We start from the raw sequence: 27010 nt of genomic DNA, 5'->3' as shown, positions 1-27010 counted from the left end.
AACGATTTCACATATTTATACTTCCTCTATTTTCAGTTCACATATATATAAACGATTTCAGAGAAATGTTACTCCAACTAATAAAGTCAACTTTGTAGAATATCCACCCGTCCAGATTCTTGAACACAATGCACAAATCTGGCATGCCAAAACTTTATCATATAAAAATTGTTTTCAGTTCACATATTTATCCTTCCTCTATTTTCTGGAACACAATGCACATATTATTTTTTTCAAAACACTAGAGGATCCAATTGATTATTTTGACATAAAAAACTAACTAATGCCTTCTTGCAGCTGTCCACTTGTTCATCTCATGTTAGCAAGGGGGTGGATGGCAAGGGAATGGTTGGCTATGACAAGAGTGGCAATGGTATCATCGACAGTAGTGGCAACAATGATAGATCAACCAACCTTGATAAAAGAAATATACTGATCATACCTGATGAATGACCAGCTGAAGTTTTGCTGACTCATTATCTTTTGGAATACATATGCTAGGTATGTGTGTTGGTTGATCATGTACCACTACTAGCTTAGTTTGAGAGTAGAGAAATAGTACGGTATTGGTAGAACTTGTCATTTATTTTTTATGGAGTGACATATGCATTGTGCTTTGTGAGGCCCAAAAAATAAAACTATATGTTGGCTGTACAATGTATTTCCCTGTGAGCAGAAAGTCATAACTGAAAAAAGATGTATTATTCTGTCGGTTGTGTGTTGGAATGAGATCAGATGTTCTATGCGTGTATTTTTCTAGTGGCATGAGTTCTTACGAAATGACACTATTTTCATGACTGCACTATCCCTCATGAAAACGACACTATTTTCATGACGATACTGCTCTCATGAAAACGAAATCTGCCATTTGGCTTGGTACCTTTTTCGTGGCAACCTGTAAGTATTTCAAGACAGTTTTTAGATTGACAGAGAAAATGAATTTTCATGAGAGTTAAAGGCTTCCAGGAAAAATATTTGTGATGGACTTTTCGTGATGTGTTGCCTCTCATAAAAATGATCTTGAAGACCTGGTGGCACAAAATATTTCGTGAAGGACATCGATAGGAAATACTCTCACAAAATAAAATCATGGCGGTTCACTCTCATAAAAATACCAATAGCGTTATAATTGCAAGAGGATTTTCGTGAGAGTGTCATGTCATAGATTACTTTCGTGGCTGTTTTATTAGTTATTTTCAAGAGGATTTTTTGACTATTTTCATGAGGATTTTTTTTGACTCTCATGAAAACTAGAGCTACTCTACAAATTCCCCACGGCATGACCCAAGTTACCGAAAAAACTAGAAACTCAACCACAAGTTGTGGTCCACGATCGATATCCCCATGCCTCGAACCTCATCCATTCAGCTAGCATCCAAGAACGTCAGTTTCAGAAAAAGAAAATCCCTCATCCCATGGCTCTATTTTCTCAATCTTCCCCATTTGCAAAATTGCAACCACATTTCTTTCCGATTTTCTGTGTACCCGTCTGCTCCATTTGGCAGTGGCAGGAGGAACAAGTGTGCACACAATCGCAATGGCGCAACTGCCGCCGCAATTGCCTTCATCTTCACCCATCGTTTTCGACGATTCCCATTGCTGCTCCCCCCTCAAAAGCCACGGCTTTTACACGAACCAACCGCGACAATCCAGTCAATTCTGATCTCTAGTTTACGCTTGTCTGTGGATGCCATCGGGGTGCTCGCCGGGAGCACATCCGCCTCGACACCGACGCCGCCGCCGCCGCTGCCGCGCGCTCCCTTGCTCTCCCGCCGCGCAAAGCTCGGGCCTTTCTTGGCCCAGTCCCCTCCCCGCCGCCGTCGCCGTGCGGGCGCGCCGCGCTTGGATTGATGCTCGACGTCTGCGCCCCCCACGGGCCCGCCAAGCTCCCTGGCGCGCCGCCGGCGTCTCTCGCCGGGGCGCGGGTCGCCTGGGTCCCCGCAAGGTGGTGGTGGAGGCCCGCGGCGGCGGCGCGCCATGGCGTCGCCGCGCGGGCGTTGTCCTTCGGTTCCCGGCTCGGGCTCGACTCCCAGGTTCGTTGGGCTCCTTCCCCGTTCTTGAGCATTTCGTCGAACAGTTGGGGAGCGGCTCCGAACGCGCTCCTGGGGTCTTGGCGCCGTCTAGTTTTTCTGCAGCCTTCATTAACTAATTTCGTCGTTCTGTAGGAAATATAGCTGCTGGCCCGTACCTGTTCACCCAGTAGTTTATACTGATTGTTGTTGCTGGGGCAATTTTGTGGAGTAGTGCGATATGATGCTGGACATGAGCTTGTATTTTCTTTCTTATTTGGTTGCATCGATAACTCCATGTCAATTTTGTATTCAGTATCTGATTTAGTTCCATTTGTCATAGATGAGACGATTCTGTATTGATGGATCAAATGGTTTCTTGTAGAATTTCCACACGAGGGACCTGTCCCAGTTGTTGTGGGTCGGTCCGGTGCCCGGTGACATCTCGGAGATTGAGGCCTACTGCCGCATATTTCGAGCAGCTGAGCAGCTCCACACTGCAGTGATGTCGGCACTCTGTGATCCAGAGACAGGAGAGTGCCCTGTCCGCTATGATGTGGAATCAGAGGACCTGCCAGTGCTGGAAGACAAGGTCGCTGCTGTGCTCGGCTGCATGCTGGCATTGCTGAATCGGGGAAGGAACGAGGTGCTCTCAGGGCGGGCAGGTGTTGCAAGTGCCTTCCAGGGATCTGAAGACAACACCTCAGATAGGATCCCGCCGCTTGCCTTGTTCCGTGGAGACATGAAGCGGTGCTGTGAGAGTATGCAGGTTGCGCTTGCCAGCTACCTTGTACCGAGTGAGCCCAGGGGGTTGGATATATGGAGGAAACTACAGAGATTGAAGAATGCTTGTTACGATGCGGGTTTCCCAAGGGGGGATGGTTATCCCTGTCCAACATTGTTTGCGAATTGGTTTCCGGTGTATTATTCAACTGCATCAGATGATTCAGGGACAGAAGAGTTAGAGGTTGCATTTTGGAGGGGAGGACAAGTCAGCGAGGAGGGACTGGCATGGCTACTAGAAAAGGGATTCAAAACTATTGTCGACCTCCGGGAAGAAGATGTAAAAGATGATTTGTACCTCTCAGCAGTTCAGGAAGCTGTCTCATCTGGTAAGATAGAGGTGGTAAATATGCCGGTTGAGATTGGAACTTCACCCTCAGCTGAACAGGTTCAGCAATTTGCGGCACTTGTATCAGATGGCGGAAAGAAGCCACTTTATCTTCATAGCAAAGAAGGTGTTTCTAGGACCAATGCAATGGTCTCAAGATGGAAACAGTATGTTACTCGTTCAGAGAGATTGGCCATCCAAAATCGCTCTCTAAGTGGGAATGGTAAACCCCTGGCAAATGACAAGACAGAGCAGCACACAGGCAGCCCAAGTTCCTCTACAAATGTAACTAAAAATGGCACACCAGCAGAATCTGATAGGACCATGAACAATGGGGAATCATGTGAGATAGACATAGAAACAGCACGTCATAATCTGGAGGTCACTAATGCCCTTTCCAGTGACCAAAGCACTGAACAAGGTGAATTGCCTGGCACTAGATCGGAACTCCTGTCAAACTTTACACTGGAGACTAACCCCCTTAAAGCGCAATTTCCTGCTTGTGATGTTTTCTCTAGAAAAGAGATGACCAATTTTTTTAGAAGCAAAAAGGTTTATCCAAAATCTGTTCTGAACTCTAGAAGACGATCAAGTAGCTCAGTGGTCTCGAGGAGAAAACAAAATCTCAGTGAGGAGCATAACGGAGCAATTGACTATGAAGCAGCAGAGTTTGCAGTTTCGAAAAGTTCAAATGGGAAAGCATTCGACAATGATTATATTTTATCAGTTGCTTCAGGTATTACCAATGGAAAACCATCCAATGGAGCCTCCACGTTGCTTCAGGAAAAAGAAAGGGAAACCTCAGTTGTTACTGTTGATACCAGAGCATCTCCCAGCAGCTCTAATGGTAATGTTCAGGTTGCATCACAAAAATCTGCTGAAAAGAATGGCACCCCTTATCTAGAGAGAAACAAATCAGATGCTGTTGATGGAAATATGTGTGCATCTGCAACTGGTGTTGTTAGACTTCAGTCCAGAAGAAAAGCAGAGATGTTTCTAGTACGTACCGATGGATTTTCTTGTACTAGAGAAAAAGTAACAGAATCATCTCTAGCTTTTACGCATCCGAGCACCCAGCAACAGATGCTTATGTGGAAATCTCCACCAAAGACTGTCTTGCTTTTGAAGAAATTAGGTGATGAGCTCATGGAACAAGCTAAAGAGGTGCATAACAAATTTCATTTTAGAGCATATATATTACTAAATGCTAATCATTCAGATACCCAAATAGGTTGTATTAATTTCTTGTACCTGGTAGTAATGGATTAGTGTAGTTGTCTCAAAAGAAGATTAGGGTTCTTCCATTGCCGTGGCATCTTTGATTGACGTAACAAATTTAATGCTAGAGAAAATTTTGCTTGAAAATTCTGCTACTGAGTACATAGCAAATTTAGTGAGGCATGGGAAAATAGAATGCATAGACAGATATAAGGACTGTATCAGAGAGATAATTATATAGTGAGGCAACATATCTTTGGACATGTAAAGGATGGTCTTAATTTAGATATCTTTAGAATCTAGTACTCTTAAATCTCTTCTTTGTTCAGCAATATACATAGCATTTGGCATGCTGTAAACTTCCAATTACTTCCTTTTCAGGTTGCTTCATTTCTGCATCATCAAGAAAAGATGAATGTTCTTGTGGAACCTGATGTTCATGATATATTTGCTAGAATTCCTGGTTATGGTTTTGTGCATACCTTCTATACTCAAGATACCAGGTAAAAATTAAACATATTTAAGTTTGTGATGAGTGATAAGTGTTAAGGTGCACATTAGTTTCCATATTACTATTTACTAACAATGCTATGTGTTAAAATCAGTGACCTTCATGAGAGAGTTGATTTTGTCACATGCTTGGGTGGTGATGGAGTCATTTTGCATGCATCAAACTTATTTAGAACTTCTGTACCACCTGTTGTCTCTTTCAATCTTGGATCTCTTGGATTTTTGACTTCACACGATGTATGTTTTACTATCCTCTTTCAGAGAATTTCATTAGAAGAACCTGTTTTTGACTCAAAACTAAGCATGTTATCATTTTATTTACCTCAGTTTGAAGGTTTCAGACAAGACTTGAGAGCTGTCATCCATGGGAACAATACACTTGGGGTTTATATAACCCTTAGAATGCGTCTAAGATGTGAGATCTTTCGTAATGGAAAAGCAATGCCTGGAAAAGTGTTTGATGTGCTAAACGAAGTCGTTGTTGATCGGGGTTCTAATCCATACCTGTCAAAAATTGAATGTTACGAGCATGACCACCTTATCACTAAGGTATGATTCAAAAAGTCCTAGAAAATATGTATCACTTTGCATCTTGTCACTTGGTGACTGTAAAACTGTGCATCATAATGTTTTCTTGATGTTTCCTCTTTGAAACTTAATGGATGGAAGACAAAGTTTAGGCAGCAGCTACATCAAACTAGAGAAGCCATAATTACCTTTTTTGTTACTGTTCATATTATTGTTTCACAAAACAATATTCATATAATAAAAGAAATAATATTAACTTTATGTATCAAGTTTTGTCCAAGCTGAGCTGCCCTTAATTCCTGTGTACTTCTTTGCATCATTGCATGGACTGTTTGCTGCTAACTAATTGTCGAATAATAATGTTGATACACTTTGAGTCATCCTGCTACACAGTTGGCCTCTTACTCCTGAAGATTATATTATGTCCATTGTATAATTATATTTACGTGTAAAATCAAGATTATTGTTTAAACATACTATATATCTTCTCTTGACTCAAAAATAGGTGCAAGGAGATGGTGTGATAGTAGCAACACCAACTGGCAGTACGGCATACTCAACTGCAGCAGGGGGGTCAATGGTAGGTTAATTCTTGCAAGCTATAATCATTTAACTGTATCAATGGCATGAAAAAAAAACATTTGTCAGTAGTATGATATGACACCTGTTTCTTCAAATGCATTTTTCACTCCATGTAACGAATGGATATTTCCTATTTATGAAGCACATGGTTTTTTTACATGAAATGACAATATTTTTGTTATGCAAATGTTATATCTATTGTCAATTTATTAAGCAGTAATTTAACATGATCATTATGGTTTTTCCTGTCTAGGTCCATCCAAATGTCCCTTGCATGCTGTTTACTCCAATCTGCCCTCACTCACTGTCATTCAGACCTGTCATCCTCCCGGATTCCGCATGTCTTGAATTAAAGGTACTGAGCAACAGTTGAAGTGTCTATTGTTTCCGTCCGATCTCATTTGACTTACCATTAACGATGAACATTTTGTATTATTTAAATCCCACCTAGCTTGAGCTTATCAGATTTAATCCCACAATGTCATACCACGGTCTGCTGAGTAATACACTTGTGCACTGATGTGCTATTGCACTTACAACTGTACCAGATACCAAATGATGCAAGAAGTAATGCCTGGGTATCGTTTGATGGCAAAAGAAGGCAGCAATTGTCAAGAGGAGACTCTGTCCGTATATCCATGAGCCAGTACCCGCTCCCAACTGTTAATAAATCTGATCAAACTGGCGATTGGTTCCGCAGCCTGATCAGGTGCCTCAACTGGAACGAGAGGTTGGACCAGAAGGCGCTATAGACACGTTTTCTAATTGTTGTTGTACATATATAGCTTTACATGCACATATATAATTTTTTTTCCCTGCTAACATGTACAATACGTGTAACATCGACCTAGCACACAAGAAGCAGTGGCAGCACATGCTACGACCCGTCGTCCGTGTATCCATCTGCTCTGTAAATCAACTGTGTATATCCAGTATTTCTGGGTTTATAATTCATCGGATGCACCTGAGATGATACCTTATTGGGCCTGTTCGCTTCAGCTATAAGCCAGCTGAAAAGCTGAAACGGCTGATTTGTTGTGAGAGAAAAACACTGTTTGGTGGCTGATAAGCCAGCCGAATAAGCTGAAGCGAACAGGCCGATATTTTCTCCAACATTATTAATGTTTGCATTGATTTTTTTTGTAAAGTTCACGCTTTCATATTTTCACCAGTAATTAGTCAGTGCAAATGTATTTTGTGTATACAAATTCTATTGATATTTTAAGTTGTATGCAAATCTCTGTAAAGATGAATCGTGCATTGTTAAAAAGAAAAGAAAAGAAAAGTGCGACCAAGCTCGGGCCCCTCTTTGGGCCGGCCCATCCTGAGTTCCTGACCTCGCTGCAACACTTGCTCCGTGCGACCATTGCCGGCGCAGCCGCGAGCACAACCGCCGTCACCGTCAGCGTGACAGCGTCGCCACGTCGACGTCGGTGCTGGAGGACTTGTGGCGGTGGCTCGCGGAAGAAAATTCTATGCGGCATGCAGTGTCGCACCAAGCCTTTCGTGCGACACCCCCTGGATCGGCTCCACGTGTCCCGCCGAAAGCATCTCGTTGCTGCGACTCCCCCCGCCTGAAGCTGCTGTGCCGAAGAAGCCGAGTCTGGACGAAGGAAATAATCAAGCCGGCTCCATCAACAAAACAAATCGAAACCGCCGGTGACGAGCATCAAACATGCAGCAGCGTCGCCATTGGTGGCGAGCTCAACCTTCAACCTCTCCTACCCCACAGCCAGCGACTAGCGTCGTCATTACCATCACCAACGACAAGCTCTTCTGCCTCCTCTGGTGAACCGAAGATAACTGTCAGCTTCCGTTTCTGAATTTAAATCTTCCATGGAAGTACTGCATCCCAGTTTGCTGTGCGTTTTATTTATCGGTTTGAATTTGTTATGTGCTTTGGTTTCTTTTGTATGCGTGGAACGATGGGAACAATTTAGGCTTCAAAATCTTTTGTTCTACGCTGGACTGCATTGGCACATTTTATTTTCATATGATTGCAATCAAAATTGTTTGCTGTTTGATGCTTGCAAATATCTGAATATGATGCTTTATGCAATGCATGTGTATCTTATTTCCTGGAGTGCTAGTAGTTGTATTTCAATTTCCGCCATCCCTGCGCTGCGCGCTGGCAACTCTACGTGATTCGCTACGCTTACTTGCGCCCCACCCTGCAAGGGGGCTCTAAGCGGCACTTTTCCTGTAGTACAAATCACTACGCTTCGCTTCTTTCTATATGATCATATGCACCGCTGATCATTATAGAATCGATGTAAGAAAAGCATTTTGGTTCATGTATTTGGATTAAATATCTTAGGACAGCATGGTAGTTACAGTGTCATTTTGGCTGAAAAAACATGCTACTTGAATTTTGGATTTGGCTGTTGCAATCATTAATTCAGAAAGAAATTGAAGATAACTATCAGTTTCTTATGGAAACAATGTAGGTTTCAAAACCTTTTGTTCTGCGCTGGGATGCATTGGCACATCTAATTTTCATTTGGTTGCAATCATAATTGCTTACTGTTAGATGCTTTGCAAATATGTGAATATGATGCTTTATGCAATGCTTGTTTATCCTATTTCCTTGAGTACTGGTAGCTTCATTTCATATTTATCATCCTGGTTAAAAGAGAATCAATGGAAGAAAAGAATTTTGGTTCAACTATTTGGATTAAATGTCTTAGCAAATAGCATGATATATAGTTACTGTGTATATAAGAAATATGTTAAATAGGCCGGTAATGTTCTTTCTAGATTTTGGATAAGTGCTTCCTGAGCATTGTTAGAAAAATGCTTGCCAAGTTTTGAACATGTTGGAAGCAGGAAGGTATATTGACTAACAGTCCGAATTCCAATCTTGCTTTTCCCTGTTTTCCAGCCTTGGTTTCGTGCTAAGGCTCGAAGCTCATTCGACTATCTCACCACAAAAGAGTATGAGCGTGACGAGGCTGGCAAGACTCCAAAGCAGATCACGGACAGCAGAAGGGTGAAGCTCCGAGGATACGTTGTCATTTGTATGCTGAGATAATTCCCAATTTGACACCAGAAAAACTACTAGTTCTTTCTTAATCTTTAAAAAAAATTAGTTCAACTTTCGTTCCTTATATGACACGACACTCTGTTAGATTTTCCACTCAGAAACCGTTAAATGTCCTATGAAAAGATAACTTTACCTCTATGAACCCCACCACCCTTCTTCTTCCTCTCCTCCCCTTCTTCATCCTCTCCTCCACACCGCACGGGCTCGTCCGCTCCTGACCATGCCGCCATCGAGGTGCTAGCCTGTCGCCGTGCTCCACACCGCGGCCCTCCGCCCGGCCGCGCCTCCCCCGTTCCTCTTCATTGCCGCAGGGGCCGGCCGCGCCCCTCCCCGCCACAGGCTGCCTCCACCGAGTCCGCGCGACGAAGGGCATCACCGGCGGCGCCGCTCCTGCAGCCGGCGGCAGATCCATCGGCGGGAACGCCTGGTCCGCGCTGGCCGCTGGCTCGTCGGCGTCGCCACCACGCCTAGTGTGCCCCTGGTCCTTCATCCTGCGGTAGCGGCGCATGGCGGCGACACAGTCCTCATAGGGGTACTGGTGCCCCGTCTGGATCTCATAGCCGAGGTAGGTGCGCGTGAGGAACCTGAGCGAGTTGCTGAGCTTGCTCGCCTTCATCAACAGCAGGTACGCGTCCGTGTCGCGTTTGAGGTAGGTCGAGTAGTCCATCCCCAGCGTGTCGAGGCCGTGGTCCACCAGCAGCCTGGCCCTGCCCTGGCTGATGCGCACCTTCCACGGCACTTTCATGGATGTCAATTTGCTTCCTAGCTTCCTCGGATGCTTTCGATGGTGGACAAGAGGGCCGCGGGTGCTAGTGGGGGAGGAGGGGGCCACGAATGCTGGCCGTGGGAGCGGGGTCCTCCGCGCTCCCCTGAAGGCCCTCGCGCGCTCCGCGCCTCCGGGCACCTCTGAGCGCTGTCGCGGGCCTCAACGTGCCGCAGCCCTTCGCGTGCCTCCGACCGACGGTCGCTGCTACGGCCGCCGCGCGTTGCATGTGTTGAGTGAGGACGGCGTCACAACGGCGGGGGACGACGTCGCGCCAGCGGTGGGACGGTATCGCGGCGATAGTGGGGGACCGCGTCGCAGCGGCGGGTGGACGGGATCCCCGTCGTCTCGTACCGGTAGTGCGTCACGGGTATGAGCGGCTTCACGAAGACCTTGTACACGATGTTCTCCTGCTCGTCCACGACGCATACCCGCGCCACCACATCCACGGAGCCCGTGCGGTGTGGAGCAGAGGAGGGAGAAGGGGGAGGAGAGAGGAAGGAGAAGGTTTGTGGGTTTTACATGGGCAAAATCATCTTTTCGTAGGGTATTTAACAGTTTCCGGATGGAAAATCCAACAAAGTGTCGTACAAGAAACAAAAGTTGAACTCAGTATCAAATATGAAATTAAAAATTTTTTAGGACCAAGAAAGAAATCAGTAGTTTTTCTGGTGTCAACTAAGAAATTGTCTCTTTACATGTTGGTTTTAGGGATAATACGTTGGGAGGAGCTGAGAAGGTTTTGGAGCGCATGAGCGAGGGCAAGGATGACAAGGAATTGGCTAACACCTGTGTCCGATTTCTCACCTTCGCTTTCAGCTGCTCCCTCTTGGGCCTCACTACAGGTACTTTCCCCACCACCGCCCCGTGGGCACTCTTCTTTGGAGGACTTGGGCCTGGCAGTCCTTCCTCTTCCTGCTGGCTCTATTCCACCTAGAAACAAGAAAGTACCATCTGACCAAGATCAAGCAACTTACTCATTCTGCATCAGCTCTGTTTCCTTCACTATATACTGGTCTTATGCTACTTAGGATCGCTTGGTGAGTGTGTAGCGAATCTGGATTAAAAAATATACAAAATAAGCTAGATGCCGGTAGTAAATGTGTCTTTTTTTGCAGCTTTTGCACGCTGTTGGGAAAGTTGTGGTATTTGTGGTGTGCAACTTTTACTTCCTAATCAGGTTGCTAATTTGTGAACTATAGTTTCATATTGATTTTTCTTTTTTCTAGCTTTGAATGTTTGACATCTTTTTACTATGTCATCAGATGGTTATGGATGTCCAAGGGTGATTTAGGAAGATGGTTTTGGAAGGTTATCTGTCACTCACCAAACCCAAGGTAATAACTAAGAAGTGAATTCCTTTTTCATGATTTATACCTCCATTACAGGAACCTGCTCCCCTGATTTCGGATTAATCGCCGCCAAGATTCCTGGACCATTGCAGTTCACTGTACAGTCGTTGGCAATTGTTGCTTGAGTTGGACATTCCAGCTCACTGTACCAATTGAACTTCCTGTTATCCGGGTGTTTCTTCTTTATCTCTAGGTCATCTAGAATTGCCCTATAACTACCCATTAACCTGAGATTTAACCTTCCATGGTTTTTGTCTGAGGCTTTATAGATCAAGTTGGAATCTCTCTGTGTAACTGCCTCTATGATACTTTTTTTACTTCTATCCAAATAAGCCAGAAGGTTCTCACTGGGGCTTGGACACCATTACAGCAATTGTCAGTCCTTGGGCCGTATGCTGAAGCGAGTCTCCAACCGATAGAGTACCAGAGTTGCATGATGATCAGGGTTACTACAGTAGCTGTAGTTGTAAAGAAAGAAGATCATTTTGTTCAGTTGGTCACTTGGTGTCACCCTATCATGCTCATACTGAAAGCAATGTTGTGATTAATCAAGCAATGACGAACACAAAGGTGTTTGTGGACATGCTCGGATCAAGCAATGATGAACATTTTGGGTTATTGTCGCAACGATGAACACAAAGGTCCAACAACTAGTGTTAAAAAGTCATTTTTGGTTATTGTATAGCTATTGATAAATCTATTAATATCTGGTCACTTTGATTGTAGACCATGTTTCTTACTATCTGGTTCCCATTTTCTATAACCAACTTCATTAATTTCATATTGATGCATGTGTTTTTCCTTTTTACTTTCAAAAATGCTTACTGTGTCCTGTCTATATTATTTGTGGTACTAGCATTCTTTGGAATAGTGTCCAAGATTTATTACAAAATCAATTCATATGTACAGTTAATCATGTATTACAAAAGCAATTAATACAAAAAATATATGTGCGTGATGAAGAATATATTTTTGCATAATCAATTGTACAACACCCATACTAAATTATTTTTTATTGTTTATAATCAAATGATAGTGATTAATAAAACATTTTTGCAAAGAATGCCACAATCTACTATCAGGAACCATGACTTCAATATAACACTAGAGTGTATGCTTGTTTCAATCAAAATAACACTCATATACTTGAGAGAATCGATAACCCATATTATATTGCAATTTAGTCAACTGAAGTTCTAGTATTGTAAAGTACTCTAACACTCATATTTGATTACAGCATTCTCACAAAAAAATCTTATTGTAAATTATTTGTAAAATAGGTGTAATTTCAATATGATCTAATAAGTGTAACTATGTTATGAAAAAAATCATGTGTTAGGAGGCCTTACAACACATGAGTTTTTATTACCTCGTATCCTCAAGAATACTAAACACAGTTTTTATGCAAATTTTAAGCACCAAAAAGTGTTGAAGCTTTCTTAAAAGGTCAAATAAGAGTTAGTAATTCCCTATAGTAATGCTATGTTTCTTTATAATTGTACATTTAAATGACAAACACTATCTTATTTATAATCGTATTACCATTAGATTTATGACAGTTAGCAATACCAAATTTCTAAACCAAAATATCTATAAAAAATAATTATTCTAGAAAACCTTTAAACTTATGGAATGAATTCTGTTTTTATAAAGTTTTAAGAAATGGTAAGGAAAAAGGTAAACTGAGTGACTACAGGTGTGCATCACAAGAATATACAAAGCATATCTTATGCTTATGCATCAAAGTCTCATAGGTTTCTTAGTGCATGCTCCCTTTGGTCACAAATGCTTAACACTTTGGATAAGGTTTAGTCTGAGGATTTATTCTTTCGTTATAAATCATCAATAACTTCTAAAAATTTAGTTTACAAACCATGGAGAATGGTGTTGAAAAATATTTTCATAATCTCATGAATGTATTAGGTTTTATAAATATATTACTATATAAAATAGTGTCAAACATGCACATTGAAGAAAAGTCGAGTACTTTTTTTTACAAAGAACCATGAATTAACAACTATGACATTTCTATAAATATGGTATATACCAAGGATGGAAAGCCATCGCATATAGTCCTTTTTACATAAGATACAATAGGTTTCATAACTACCATGAGGAAAAGGCATGAGAGGATAACTAAGGTAGTTTATGGTATTCAAAAAGTAACGCGGCCCCTTTAATAATTAGAAAAGGATTTTCAATATCCTAGTGTTGTACAATTCACAAAAGCTTACACTTATATAAGACTCCAAGTATAACGTAAATCAACACCCTGTTGGAATTAATGAGCTTGGCCCGTATAATAATTCTAAAATTTCAAATAAATCTTAAAGGCCTATATATAGCAAGAGGATGGTCTGGTTAATTCTTGGGTTGCCAATATGACATAGTTGTGACTACTAAATGTGGATTTTCATTGGTCTGATGGTAGTTATTCCAGATTAGGCTCTAAATATGCCATGGTTGTGACTACCCATAAGGTAAATTGGTTTGTTGAAGGCATATTGGCTCTGTTGCAGACGCTAAGGTCCAATAGCAAAATTTAAAGATCGTTCATAAATGTGAGTGTATATATTATGAAACATCACTTTCTAACCCAACAAAAACCTACTAAATAACAAAATGCTAACATATAAATATACATATAACTTAAGAGGAAAAATTGGCATCTAAGTGCACCATATGCAAAGTAGGATCAGGTTAGCAATTTGCAAACCGATCTAAAAAAATCATCGTATGAGCACCAACCCGCAATAGCGGTAAGATAACAGTTTGCTAACCCAAATATCGACCGCTAAGTTTCAGATCGCTACCTCATAGCGGTAGTGGTAACTAGCTGCTATTGCCATTATGGCCGCTACCAGTGCTATTTGTTACCTTCATGTAGGGTCTGATTGGTTTCCTGCTTAGTCTAGCCTGGCTCGTATCCTTGAGCCAGGCTCCTACTGGCCAGGCTCAACGGATGCAATATGAGTTTGATTGGTTGCCTGCATTCATCTGGATAGGCCATGGATAGAAGTTATTTAGTTGCTCGCACGAGTACATCTCGCATGAGATAAAATATTATAGACAAATATCATTATGATGTTTATTGTGTGTAAGCATATCTTAAAAGTTCTTAGTTTACCTCATTAAACCTTAATCACCTTTAAAAAATATTAATATCCCTTAATGTACACTAATCACTTCCTTAATACACTCATTAGCCGGTAGCCACCCGCATCCATCGAGCCAGGCCTCGGGGAAACGGACCTTATCTGCGTTTCCAGGGAGCCAGGCTCGGTAGTGGGTTTGCATGCGCAAAGCAGGCTGACCACGGTGTCAGGCAACCATTCAGTTGCATGCTGCATCCATGGAGATTGGCTGGAGCTTGGTGCAGCCAACCAATCAGGCTAGTAGACTCACAATCAGACTCATGCATTGAACTCGAGAGCTGATATATGCATGAAGAATCCAAGAAATTTCTCCTCCAATTCGATCCCTTTCTAAACTGTTGTCGCACCGCTAGCCTTCTTGTGTGGCGGTCGTAGCAAGCTGCACCGTTAGCTCTTGCCGGGGTGAGCAAATCGTGCACCTGCCGGTGATGGCCCACCATGGGCTTGGCTCCCACACTACATCTGCCCACCGTGGGAGGCCACCGTACACCTCCTCCCACGCTGATTTCCATCGCCACCGTCTCGATTTCGTCTGTCACCACCCTTGATTTCCACTATATATACGCCATCTCTAGGGTTCCTCGCCTAGAATGGATCAAGAGGCAGGAAGTTGCGTGGACTTACAAGCCATCAATCGAGTAAGGGATTGGATAGGGATAGTTTGATCTTTTATCTTTTTTCCAAATGTTTTTCCTTTTTTTATTCATTTAATCCAATTCCATCTGTACATCCAAAACAATTGTTTTGGGGGTAAACGCTAGCTTGAATCTAAAAACATGGGGGCAAAATCACAACGTTGAAAGAAAGACGGGCAGCATTACCATTGGACTCTAGTAGCGGTAGAATCATCAATCTCTCAATTTTTTTTAAATTATATGTTTGAGTATGATTGAATTGTATGGGTTGGAAATACTGATGTTTGAATTATTATGGTGTTAAACACTTAAACTAGATGTAAACATAGTATCTATCGTCTTATAAATAAAGGTTATTGTTGAAGTTAGCAGGGCCCTCACGAAATAGGAGCAAGGGCCATAAATTCAATTGGTGTTTGGCTGACAGTTCGACAGCTTGACATAGAGAGCAATCAATTCTCAGAATCAATTTGAAACTAGATCAAAGTTCAGATCTATACCTAATATTAAAGTGTTGTTGTTTCTTCTAACCGTCGTGGTTATTTTGAAAAAGCCTCTCAACTTTTTCGTAATCAACCCGCGATCCTTGAAATATGTCTTGACAATTTTGCAAAAAAGTTCCCAAACTTTACTGCAATTGTGGAGGTAGAGGCGCCCGCGCTGACCGGCCTCGACGCCGGGGTCGGGGCCACCCACGCTGGGGTCGAGCCGCCCGCGCCGGCCGGCTGCGCCGTCTGGCGCCGCCGTGGAGCTGGAGCCGGCCGGCCACCCGCGTTGCTGGTGGCCACGCCGGCCACTTCCACGCTGGGGCCGGGGCTGGGTAGCCACCGTGCCTGCCGCCTCCGCCTCCAGGGCTGGGGCAGGGGGGCTGCCGTACCTGCCACCTCCGCCACCGGGGTCGGGCCGAGGTCCTCAACGACTAAACGAGCACGGGAGCAGCTTGCGAGGCTGCAGGTTGACGCACGCACAATGCTCCAGTGAGCGCACGCACCCAAGATCGCACCCTGAGGGCGCAGAGCTCTAGCCCGACGTGGCACTGAAGATGTTGATGGAGAGGCCCGACCCTGCTCCCCGATGGAGAGAGCATCACAGGGAGGAGATGAGCAAGCTTTAGCTGCTGCCATGCTGGATGGATTGGAATTTGGCGTTAGGGGAAATTAGGGAGCAGGTGTTGGCGTGTTCGATTCACTTGACCAAGAAGATAGCAGCAAGGCCTTTGCATAAGAAAGGATATGCCCTCCAGCTTCTGCTGAGTTGGCATTCTCGGTGGAGAGAAGACGGTAAATAAATAGCGGAGGTTAGGGTTACTGTTAGTTTTGGTAAATAGCATTGTAGATGAGCTTCATGTTTTGGCCCAAAACAATTTAAACCGTGAAGTAAATTTGACTATAAAAATTTGATATAAATGAATCGTCTATTTTTAGGAAGAGAATTAAATAGCAATAAAACTAATTCAAAGAATCAAAAAATAGTTTAGAGTTCAAGGATATTTTCATTAGATAAGAAAAGGAACCGAAGGATTTTCGTAGAGCACTGGAACTTAACTTATAAATTGTGAACTGAGAATTTGAGGAGAGCTTTATATTAAATCTTTCTAAAAATTCAAGAAATATATATGCAGATAAGTATGTGAATGGATATTTGGATCTTAATATCCTGTTACGACTAAGCATAATTAGCTCAACAAGCAATTTCTAGATTTCCACTCTGAGATGAAACATTCAAACTCAACTTGAGAGGAGCTCGGGCATAACGAGATCCAAAATTAGAGATGACACTAGAAATTGATAAGAGAGGTGACTCTGGTTTATTTTTGCCTTCCCTTGCATTAGCGTGAATTAGATGAAAAAGATAGCCCATGTCCTCCACAGTGAAGCGACGCCACCCTTGCAAAACTCCTTGATGCAACTCATGTGGGTGGCTAGCGAAAGTGGTGGTAGAGCCATGACAATTAATGATGGCAGTTATGCTTAGCGGCGGCTCCACACTCGATAAAAACATCGGAGTATCATCAAAACAAGACGATATGCGAGTAGCAAATTTTAGACTTTTTTCCCTCCCGTTACAATCCACGGGCATATTTGCTAGTGTGATTGAAAAGAGTAAAAATGTGCAAACTATACCCACGCGGCAACAGAGTTACCGGCTCTTGAAGCTAAACCAGTGGTTCTGAGACGATCAAAATTGATTGAAAACTGGCTCAAAATTCGAAAGATGCGGAAAAAAACCCCCAAGCGACTACACCGGCTCTCGAAGCAAAGCCCCCCGTTCCACACCATCTGCAGGTTCCCCCGAAAAAAACTCTGACAAAAAAAATCCATTCCCCCGCCACTTCCCGCCTCCTTCCCTCCCAGTCTCCCACCTCGCCGGCGGCGGCGCGTCGCACATCCGCTGGTATCCGATGACGCCATCCTACAGCTCTGGCCCCGCAGGGCCCCCCGGGGGGCGGAGGGCGGCGACATTCGCCGGCGCGAGCGTGTTCCTGTCGCGGAACCTGGTGGCCCCCGAGGTGTTCGACGCCGTGCACGACGCGCTGCGCCTCAACGGCGCCAATGTCCTCCTCTGCGCCGACCCGGGCCGTACGGGGCCCTCCGACTTCCACGTCATCTCATCCTCCTCCCACGTACGCACGCCGCGCCCTTGGTTACTCCCCTCCTCTTCCCCTGTGCGAATACGTCCGCCGCTTCGGTTTCCCCAATCCCTAATAATGCTTGGTTCCGTTTTATTGTGGATTTCTGCAGGAGAAGTTCGCCGATCTGAGGGCCAAAGGCTGCAAATTGCTAGGTGAGGTGTGCTGAAACCTGAGCGGTTCTGGAATCGGGGACCTAAATTTTATAGGGTGGTTGTGCAGTTTTTGTTTTGTTTAACAGCTAGTGATTAGTGCTGGTGCCAGTTAAATTAGGCTCAACTGTTTAAAATGCCTTGATCTCCAGTATTCATTTTGAGAAGTGTGTGTATCTGTGATCTGTGACCATTGCTTTTAGGGTTGGATTTGTCAAGTCACAACTCACAATTACTCTGAAATTCAGTAATTTATTTTCAGTACTTATTGCATTACACTAGAGATCAATGTGTCCAATTGTTTCAAACTAGAGTGGCTACAATTTGAAAAGAACTTGCGAAGACTGCCAGATCAATTTTATTGATAATTGTTGTGCTGAATTTTGCCATATAGAGCCAGATTCTTGATTTTGGATAGGTGATGTTCCAGCTTGATCCTATTTAAGTCATTAGGATAACAGGTGCAAGAATGCCAGTAGTAGTCGCACCTTGCTAGCTAAGGTTGGTAATAACCAACATATAAGGCCATAAAAATCCAGGGTGACGACCTCCAATCAACCTCTTTGGTTAAAATGAAATGAGGATGAGAGCTTATGTGGGATTCGTATATATGGTCTGTCCCTAGTGAGGATAGGCTGCAGCATGTATGGTTATGCAAATCTTAGGCACCCTTAGGGGCAAGTGTGTGTGTGTTGTATGGCTATTTTGACCTTTCTCCTATCTTAATGCAATGATATGCAGTTCTCCTGCATATTCGAGAAAAAATGTATGGTTATTCAAAGTTGGCTGTAATTCTATGTTTGATTTGTTAAGAATGCGTCGGTTTCAGAATTTTGTATGCTGCACAATATTCTGCTTTCACTCAACTCCCAAGGATAAATTTTGTTGATGTTCCTGTTTGGCTCCCTGGATAAGTTAGTAGTTCATAGGTGCAGCAAGAAGACCCCAGTTTACTTGGTGGTTAGTTTTCCATGTTTTAGGTCTGAAACGTGTAGAAAAAATTATATATTAGAATAGTCCATTAGTGGTGAATATGTACTGTCTCATGAATCAACAAGAACCATGATCTTGAAAAATGTGGATGCAATCTATGTAAAATTTTCCTCCCCAAACATTCCAAGTGAAGCTATGATAAAACACCTGCTTATTTTTTTTCAGGCTTCCTTTTTTTTCTTGACTAAATGTCAGGTTTACATGTTAGTAATGGAGCCCAAAATATTTTGTGTTTACAGTGTTAGTGCATTCTTTCCTGTGCCTTTTGTTTAAACTGGCTTTTTGTTTAAAATTTGGCATAAGACCATGTTTGTTTTTGGACAGGACCACAGTGCATTCTTTCCTGTGCTAAGGAACGTCGTTTTCTACCTAAACAGAGTTACACTTGTTGCCTTGCAATGGATGGGGTTAAGATACTTTGTTCTGGCTTTGAAAAAGATGAGAAGGTGCAGTTATCAAAACTTTTGTTAATTTTACAGTTTCATTAGTAAATTTACTAATTCATCTCAAGTTTGATTTGGTTCTTGCAGGCAAAGATTGAAGAACTAGTGACAGCCATGGGAGGCCTTTTACAAAGTAAATCCTCCGTGGATGTGAACTTTGTAATTGTAAAGGATGTCATGGCTGCTAAATACAAAGTAAGTTAATAAGTTATGCTAAAAGTGTTTAACATGGTGTGGAAACCTCTGCTGATTTCTACTGCGCCTAATGTAGTATGACTGTATGAGAAGTTACGCATGCTTAGTATTACTAGTTTCTATGAATCTCATTTAGCATGCAAAGTAGTTCTTTGTTACATTACTGCAGACAAACTCTCTAAGGCATTGTATTACATGTGCAATCCCTTTACATTTATATACATGCTGTGCAGTGTTGTCCACAGTGGCAGTTTAATTAGGTGCTATAAGTGCTAAATGCCATTTAGGCCTTGTTTATATTCCCTGTTTATCTTTGTTAGTTTCTTCAGAGTTGTCCCAATTGCCTTCTAATTTAAAAATTACTAAAGTTTATCAAGTTTAACTTTGCTAATTTGTCTTATTTGGTTAAGATAATGTTATCATTTCTAGTAAATATTTTCTTTTTTACTCAAAAGGAGATTATCAATCATCTATTGTCATAAAAATAGTAAATTATAAGCCACACTACAATGACTTATGGGATTCCATGGTTTTGGTATGGATCATTTTCAATCTATTTCTTGCTGACCACAACCTAAAGGAAAATAAAATCTGTTTCTTGGTTGTTGGTATTTGTTCGTTAAATCTTCAATTGGAAACAATAGCTTGATTTACTGTTCATGTTGGTGTTAGGATCATCCAGTTCCTGTAGAATAGAACCTATCACTAAAATACCCGATAAGCCTGGAATGAGTACTTTGAATGTGGACAAATAACTTTTGGTTTAGACTTAAGATAACTTGGAATGATCCGTTACTGAAGTATTCGGACTGCTGTATACCCAACAAGAATAACTGCTTTGCAATGCATGTTCTCTCGCATTGGTATTGTTGTGCACTTGCCCTGTTGGCCTATGACTTATAGGGATGTGGATGCTTCCCTTTGTGTTTGTAGTATGCTGTGAATAATTTGAAGAAGCCCGTTGTCACTATGAACTGGTTGGAACAATGCTGGATCGAACATCGTGTTGTGCCTCATGAGCCCTACAGGATTCTTCCCTTTGCTGGGTTGAATATCTGCGTCACCAAACTGAATCCAGGTATGTGCAGCTGAACTAAATTCAGCTTTGTGTTGGAAAAAAGTTCCACTTTTTCCTTCTTTCAAGATGCATGCCTTCTTCTTGCATGTTTACCGAAAATCAAGGGCCTGTTTGGAAGAGGGGGGGAGCGGGGGTGGGGGGGGGGGGGGTTTACTCTGGTAGCTTTTACAGTTAGTTCACATTTAAACTAAATTATTATGATTTGGATCCTAATCTGCTGATTTCGAACATGTCCTTATGATTTTTGACTAAAGGGATGATATTATTAAATATTGTATGTAATGATTTAGCCAAGGGTATTAGAAATTTGGTAAACTGGTAGCTGTTGTTAATTATGGGAAAAGAACCTTATTTGTTGTAAAATGATATTCATTTAAAGGACTAGGCCAGTTTATCCTTTCATGACCAAAATCCACGTTCAAGGCTTCAACTTCAAAACCAGGTATTTGACATGTCGTTAACTCTCAAAAAGTCAAAACTGTACAAAAATACCCCACTTTCATGTTGTGTTTAGTAAGCAAGCTGTGTTGAATGCCCTGTTCAGAAGTTGAGAGCCGATTTTTGGCTTCTAGATTAGAGTCGATGATGATAAAATGAAGTTTTTTCCATCTTTTAAGTTTTCTCACAGCCATCAGCAATCAGCTGGGAATAAGATTTCTCGGTATCAGTTGAGAATAAGATTTCTCGATTTCCACTTTTAGATTGGACTAGACCATGAAGTGTACAGGTGGTTATGCTCCAGTTTTTCGCAGATTTGTAGCTGTTTTTTGCGGAGATTGGCTAGGATTTGTGACATATCCCTGTGGAAGCTGACCAGAAACCTATACTAGCTACTACCTCTGGTCCAAAATATATATTATCGTACAAAACATGATCCTTACTATACATAAAATTATATATAACATGGAATATGATGTTGATAGAAGCGAGCAGAGCCATTTCTTTCTATTGTCGTCAAAAGAAAAAAAAAGTACTAAAGGCGAAGGACATTCTGTTGTACAGCTACTTTGGAGTTTAGCGATATAAAAATCGCCAAATATTTTTTTCTAAAAGAAAAAATCCTATATGCCATATATTGCAACATATTCTCTTGTCAAACATGTGCATCGGAGAATGTATAAATGTCCCAAACAATAAGTAAATCTGACCAGTGATAATAGTAATTAGTGCAAGTGCAAGGTAATGAACTGCAGCCTATAGACACAAAGAGCTCCCAACCTCATTCAGAGCTACTGTCAGCTGTTTTCTTACAAAAACCACATCTGTCAATACATGTTTTATTCAATTCAATGGTCACCCTCAATTTTTGATGCTTTATTTTTCTTTTGTCTGATCAGATGAACGAAAGGAATTGGAGAAAATAATTGTGCAGAATGGTGGCCAGTTTTCAGCCTGTCTTACGCGGAAATGCACCCATTTAGTTGCAAATATATCCTTTGATGCTTTATGCATTTGATGTTTTCTGTATGAATTAGTTGCATGTGCACTGTCTATTTCGTCTTCCACACATCCATAGAACAGGAAATGAAATATTGAGGATTGAAAAGTTGAGTTATCCAAAGTTAGTTTAAACTGACGAGTGATGGATGCACATCACCACTGTGAATTCCTGAAAGCCATGTGTCCATTTGTCAAGATGACAAAACAAGATACAACTCTGAAAGAAATACTATTTGGAGTTCAGCATTTACTCAATGTTTGCTCTAGTGTTAGTGAAACCTACAGCTTGGCATTTGTTAAATATTACTGATTTCCAGTACAGCTCGGTACACTTTTATTGCTATGGGCATTTGTTATTTGTCGCGATAATCTTAAGGAAACTTTTCTTAACATGTTATTTACAAACCTGGAGGTGACAAATATGTCGTGGCCAAAAGGTGGGGTAATATCCACATTGTAAATCCTAGATGGGTTGAACAATCGGTTGCTCGAAGAGGTAATAACATACCCAGGGTCTATTTTGCTGCTGTAATTTGCTTGTTTCTCCTGTAATTGTTACCAATTGTGCTGTGGTTAGTCTAACATTTTGATCTTCTTTCGTTATTGGGATGAAGCTTGCCTAGATGAAAATAGCTACCTTGTTTGTCAGAGTTCATCTGCTTATTCAAGTGGTTTAAAAACTTCACCCAAAGAGCAACACAATCCAGAGATCAGTAGTGCAAGTGCAAGTTTTCAACCTGTTCCAGCAATGTCAGTCGATGATTCAGTATCAGTGTCACAATATGTGCCTGCTTCATTTGGTGATGCTTCAAAGATCAGCAACACTGATATTGTTGGTGCACCTGGTGTCCAAGAGGCAAATGAGATGCAGGTCGATAGTCACGTTGCTGAGGACTCAGAGGCAGAAAATGATGATCTATATTTATCAAATTGCAGAATTGCTCTGGTGGGCTTTGAAGAGAAAGAGTTGTTAAGGCTACTCATGATGATACGCAGCGGTGGTGGATCCCGGCATATTTTGTTAAATGAGAAGCTTACTCATATTATTCTTGGTGCGCCTTCAGAGGAGTAAGTTCATGCAACTATTTCTTCTGTATACCTAGTATTTTGTTGAACTGGTTGCAGTTGCATCTGATTGTGCTTTCTTCTTTTTTTTCTTGGCAGTGAAAAAAAGGAAGTAAGATGTCTGGCTTCATGGGGTGTAATAAATGTAGTGAAAGTAACATGGTTAGAAGATTGCAATAGAGCAAAAAAGGAAGTAAAAGTATCCCCAACTCATGTGGCTACTGAGCTACTCTTGAAAGGTACCAGATTTAGTTGTATTTCACATTATTAAAGTGGACCATGTTAAAAATTTTGCAACATATTTTGTCCTTGCTTGGCATCACTTTCATTGTTTTCTACCTTTTGAATGTAGAGTTTTCACAAGTGACTATGGAAAAATCTTCTGATACACGTGAAACGAAGGTAGCCAAGAGCTCATGTGGGATTTTTCATGTCCCAACTGTTAATGACTCACATGACAAACAACTTGAAAAAGATATGTCATCTGAAAGAAAACCAGCAAGAGGCAAACATGAAAACAGCATGAACAAAACCCGGTCAGCAACCAGGTCTGCAAATTCAAGCCAACATAATGGGGTGGTCAACATAAGCAAGTACCATCCCAAATCTAAAGGAACATCTGCAGTGAATTCAGGAAGTAGCAGATCAAATGTTTTCAAAGGGAAAACATTTGGCTTTTCAAATTCATTTTCTCATGATAAGGTATGCTGCTTTGCTAATATTCCACCACTTCCTGTATTGGCATCATTTCCTTATTTGTGCCACCTCCCTTTTCCTCTTAAGATGACTCTTGATCCAAAACTTACTGGATGTAGTACACCAGAGCTGAAAAAATGGTGCAATTAGAATAATCTAGATAGTTCCTATTTTTCTTCTAATTATGCATAATTGTTAGTTTCCACTTGCTTTCATTTCTGTTGACGAACTGGTTATATTCATCTGAATCAGAGACCTGAGGTTGTTGATTGGATCAGAGAAGGTGGAGGCGTTGTGGTGGATGATATACAATCTGCAGTTGTGGATTACACAATTGAGTGCCATGGACGGAATGGCACGCCTTGTGACTTCTCTCATTCAACAGTTGTTTCAACTCAATGGATACGCACGTGTTTGGAGGTATGCTTCTGTGATCTTAGTCTCATCTCTGTTTATGCTTTTAAAGTGCCAGGCTACCTTCAGTTCTTACATTTTAAATTTTGTAAAGGAGGGTTGCTTGCAAGATGTTGGAAGCCATCCTATCTTCTCTCCTTTGCGCTGTCGCATTCCATTCCCAGGATTTGAAAACTTCCGATTCTGTATTTCACAATACGGAGAGAGAGAAAGATTTCTGCTGAAGAACTTGTGCTTCGCTTTAGGCGCTAAGTTTACAGAAAAAGCGTACAAGGGAGTGAGTCATCTTATCTGCAAATTTGCAAGCGGTCCAAAGTATGAGGTTTACTCCAAAAGAGGAACTCCAACCATTACTGCGGAGTGGCTCTTTGAGTGTGTAAAACAGGTACATATTCGATACATGGTTTTGAGCATATTTGCATCTTTCCATTTAGTTGTTCTGTGGAAGATAGCTTGTGAGCATGGGATGTTTATTGCTTAGCAAGATGGTGAATTGTCATTGCAGGATACAACTGTCCCTTTTGATCACTTTCAGCCGAAACCACTTACTTCCCAGGACAAAGATTCTGATCTGTGCACTGTCAGTCAGTATTCCACTCAGGCAACCAGATTTAACTGCTCTGAGCTGCTTAGTGGATGTCAAGTAACACCTAGCAATCCAACACACAACTCTGGTAATCGTTCGTTATACAAGTTGTGAGAAGAAACTTTTTTTCACCACAAACTCATCGTGTTTGCTTAGCAGGTGTTGCCTCAGCTAATGAAGAAACAACTGCTCCTGCTGTAAGTAAAAGAAAGCTGCTATCTGTTTCTGGCCAGGCTAACGATACATGCGGAAACATCGGAAGCACTGAGAAACACCTTGAAAGTGGCTCTGTTCCAGATGTTGCAGATGCCATCGAGGTCCTATCGTCCAAGGTAATGCTACTGCAATCCATACACTTCACTGTTACATGGACATCTTTGGGACGACATCTTTGACATTTTTTTTTTCAAATTTGCAGATTCAAGATGTGCAATCTCCTAGGAGTGTATCCTATTCTTCTGATGATCAATGCCTCTATTGATTTTCTTACTCCGTACTTTAGATATGTATTAGTATTGTATCCTTAACTACTCATACAGATATTTGAACCTGACAATTCTGCTGTTGTTCAAGATCAGAAAGATACACACTCCTTTGGCATTTCAAGGAGCTGGTTGAATATGTAAGTTGGTACATTATGTATTTCAAGGAGCTATTCATGCACTCAATCATCATGCCTGCTCACTAAAACTTCCACTTCTTATACAAATACAATTTTTTTGAATAAAACAAATACAATGATAGAATGAATATTTACACAGACCAGCACATCTAGGTAGAAGGAACTTCCATCTAGCTACTTTGCTTGCACAGTGGATTTCCCTTACTGGTACTGCTGTTTGTTTATTCTAGGCAACAGAAGCAAGACAACACACCTGGCAGCCCCAAGGTCCAAAGCTTAAACTCCTCCCCTGCACCCTCCCCAGCTCCCACTACCTATTACCCTTTCAGTGAGACGCAGACAGAATCTCAGGTCAGTGTATCCTATGATTAAGATGTCCTATACTGATACCTAACAGCAATGATCAACTCATGTAAACTATGTGTTTCGTGCAGGTTGTTGGCTATGAGGAAGATCTGACCGGCAGGCAAAAGATCATCGACAGAGTTCGCTCTCAGAGCATTAATGTAACTCCATCAACTGAGAATCCTTGAGTTAGTCCGGAGGCGAGCTACACACATCTTGCTTGCGTTGCAGCGAGATCTGCCCCTCAATTCGTGAGGGGGGGATATTGTTCGGCCTTGTTGGCATCAGCATGAGCAGCAGGGATGGCGTTGTGAATATGGAGGCGCGCCTATTCTCAACCAGAGGATCCACGCGTAGCATAGGTGGAGAAAGATTCTCATGGCATGACATTCGGCCGAAGTACCACGATTTGGTATAAGTAACTCACCCCTGTTCTCTAGATTGGATAACACGCGGAACAGAGACCCTGAAATCAAATCTTTGCTGCTCTGTGTGATCCTGTATATTAACAAGTTGGTATGTAGCAAGGACCGACGAAACAGGCTCTTGTTCAGTATTGTGGATATCCCAGTGGTTTGGTGTATCTGGTGAGCATATGAGAAAGCCCTACAATTGCTTTGTGTATGTAATCTCCTTTTCCTGTAGACAACGCTTCCCACTTAGCTGTTTGTTCCGGACATGTGAGTAGGTGCTGTGAGTGACTCTTCTACTTCGAATCCTGGATTGGTTCGTATGTTTATGAATGATCACACAAACAAAGTCATTATCTTTAGTTCTTTACGCATCTTAATGATTGTTTTCCTCACAAACAAGCTGATTATCTTTACGCCTGAGAACGATTCCATGGTGGATAAGAGTGCTTCCACACGATCACTTAATCTAGAGACGCACATGCGTGATCACTTGATAAGTGCAGCTTCGCGTTACTTTAGTGCAGCAATGGTTGTCTTGTGAAGCCTGAAGCGTAGGAGGGAGCGGCGAGTGACCAAGCATTGTGCCCTTGACTTGAGTGGTGACTGACTTGGCGCCCCTTCCGTTCCGTCCACTCCTAGAGGCTGCTTGGATAGGCCGAAGCCGGAGACCTCGTTGAAGTTGCTGGACTTGATGATGTCGCGGTGCACGATGGGGGGAGGGTCGGCGCCGCGCGACGCGAACTCGTACCGTGCAGGAAGGCGATGCCCTTCGCCGTGCCGAGCACCACCTACCCGGAGCCGCCATCATATCGATCTCCAGTCCAGGCGCACGACGACGGACTTGCCTGCAGGCATGCACATCGATCCATCGGCCGGCCGGTGCCACTCGCTCGCTGCTCTGTTGAATCGAATGAAGAAGGAAATCCATTAGCAAGGACATGAAATCCAAGCTGTGTACGTATTATTTGGAGAGAAAAAAAAGGTGTGTGCGTAGATCACCGGCAGTCTCTCCTGATCCGATTCCGCTTTAAAC

At 42.2% G+C, this 27010-nt stretch overlaps 3 protein-coding genes across 5 annotated transcripts; 2 read left to right on the top strand and 1 right to left on the bottom strand.

Annotated features, from left to right (window-relative positions):
- Positions 1-1462: 1462 nt before the first annotated feature.
- LOC117867118 (probable NAD kinase 2, chloroplastic) lies at positions 1463-6926 on the top strand. 2 transcript variants are annotated; one of them, XM_034751462.2, is made up of 8 exons: positions 1463-2033; positions 2395-4284; positions 4720-4841; positions 4944-5085; positions 5176-5397; positions 5882-5956; positions 6212-6313; positions 6507-6926. In XM_034751462.2, exons 1-8 carry the CDS (start codon positions 1851-1853, stop codon positions 6708-6710), a joined length of 2940 nt encoding a protein of 979 aa, XP_034607353.1. In that variant the 5' UTR covers positions 1463-1850; the 3' UTR covers positions 6711-6926. The 2 variants fall into 2 exon arrangements, with proteins under 2 accessions (XP_034607353.1, XP_034607354.1); XM_034751463.2 differs by lacking the exon at positions 1463-2033 and adding an exon at positions 2239-2289.
- LOC117867119 (uncharacterized) lies at positions 6251-9821 on the bottom strand. The gene is made up of 2 exons (XM_034751464.2): positions 9135-9821; positions 6251-7561 (listed from the first exon to the last, which is right to left on the bottom strand). Exons 1-2 carry the CDS (start codon positions 9744-9746, stop codon positions 7361-7363), a joined length of 813 nt encoding a protein of 270 aa, XP_034607355.1. The 5' UTR covers positions 9747-9821; the 3' UTR covers positions 6251-7360.
- Positions 9822-17162: 7341 nt separating this feature from the next.
- LOC117833523 (uncharacterized) lies at positions 17163-26336 on the top strand. 2 transcript variants are annotated; one of them, XM_072295636.1, is made up of 18 exons: positions 17163-17529; positions 17648-17690; positions 19005-19126; positions 19211-19318; positions 20252-20396; positions 21734-21826; positions 22240-22332; positions 22451-22904; positions 23001-23140; positions 23254-23603; positions 23850-24017; positions 24106-24396; positions 24517-24685; positions 24754-24929; positions 25016-25042; positions 25137-25219; positions 25450-25570; positions 25654-26336. In XM_072295636.1, exons 1-18 carry the CDS (start codon positions 17308-17310, stop codon positions 25750-25752), a joined length of 2904 nt encoding a protein of 967 aa, XP_072151737.1. In that variant the 5' UTR covers positions 17163-17307; the 3' UTR covers positions 25753-26336. The 2 variants fall into 2 exon arrangements, with proteins under 2 accessions (XP_072151737.1, XP_072151738.1); XM_072295637.1 differs by having other exon boundaries at positions 17165-17529; positions 24757-24929.
- Positions 26337-27010: the final 674 nt, after the last annotated feature.

This window comes from Setaria viridis, chromosome 8 (genome assembly GCF_005286985.2).
Source record: "Setaria viridis chromosome 8, Setaria_viridis_v4.0, whole genome shotgun sequence".
Lineage (NCBI taxonomy): Eukaryota > Viridiplantae > Streptophyta > Magnoliopsida > Poales > Poaceae > Setaria > Setaria viridis.
This window is presented reverse-complemented; position numbering and strand designations above follow the sequence as displayed.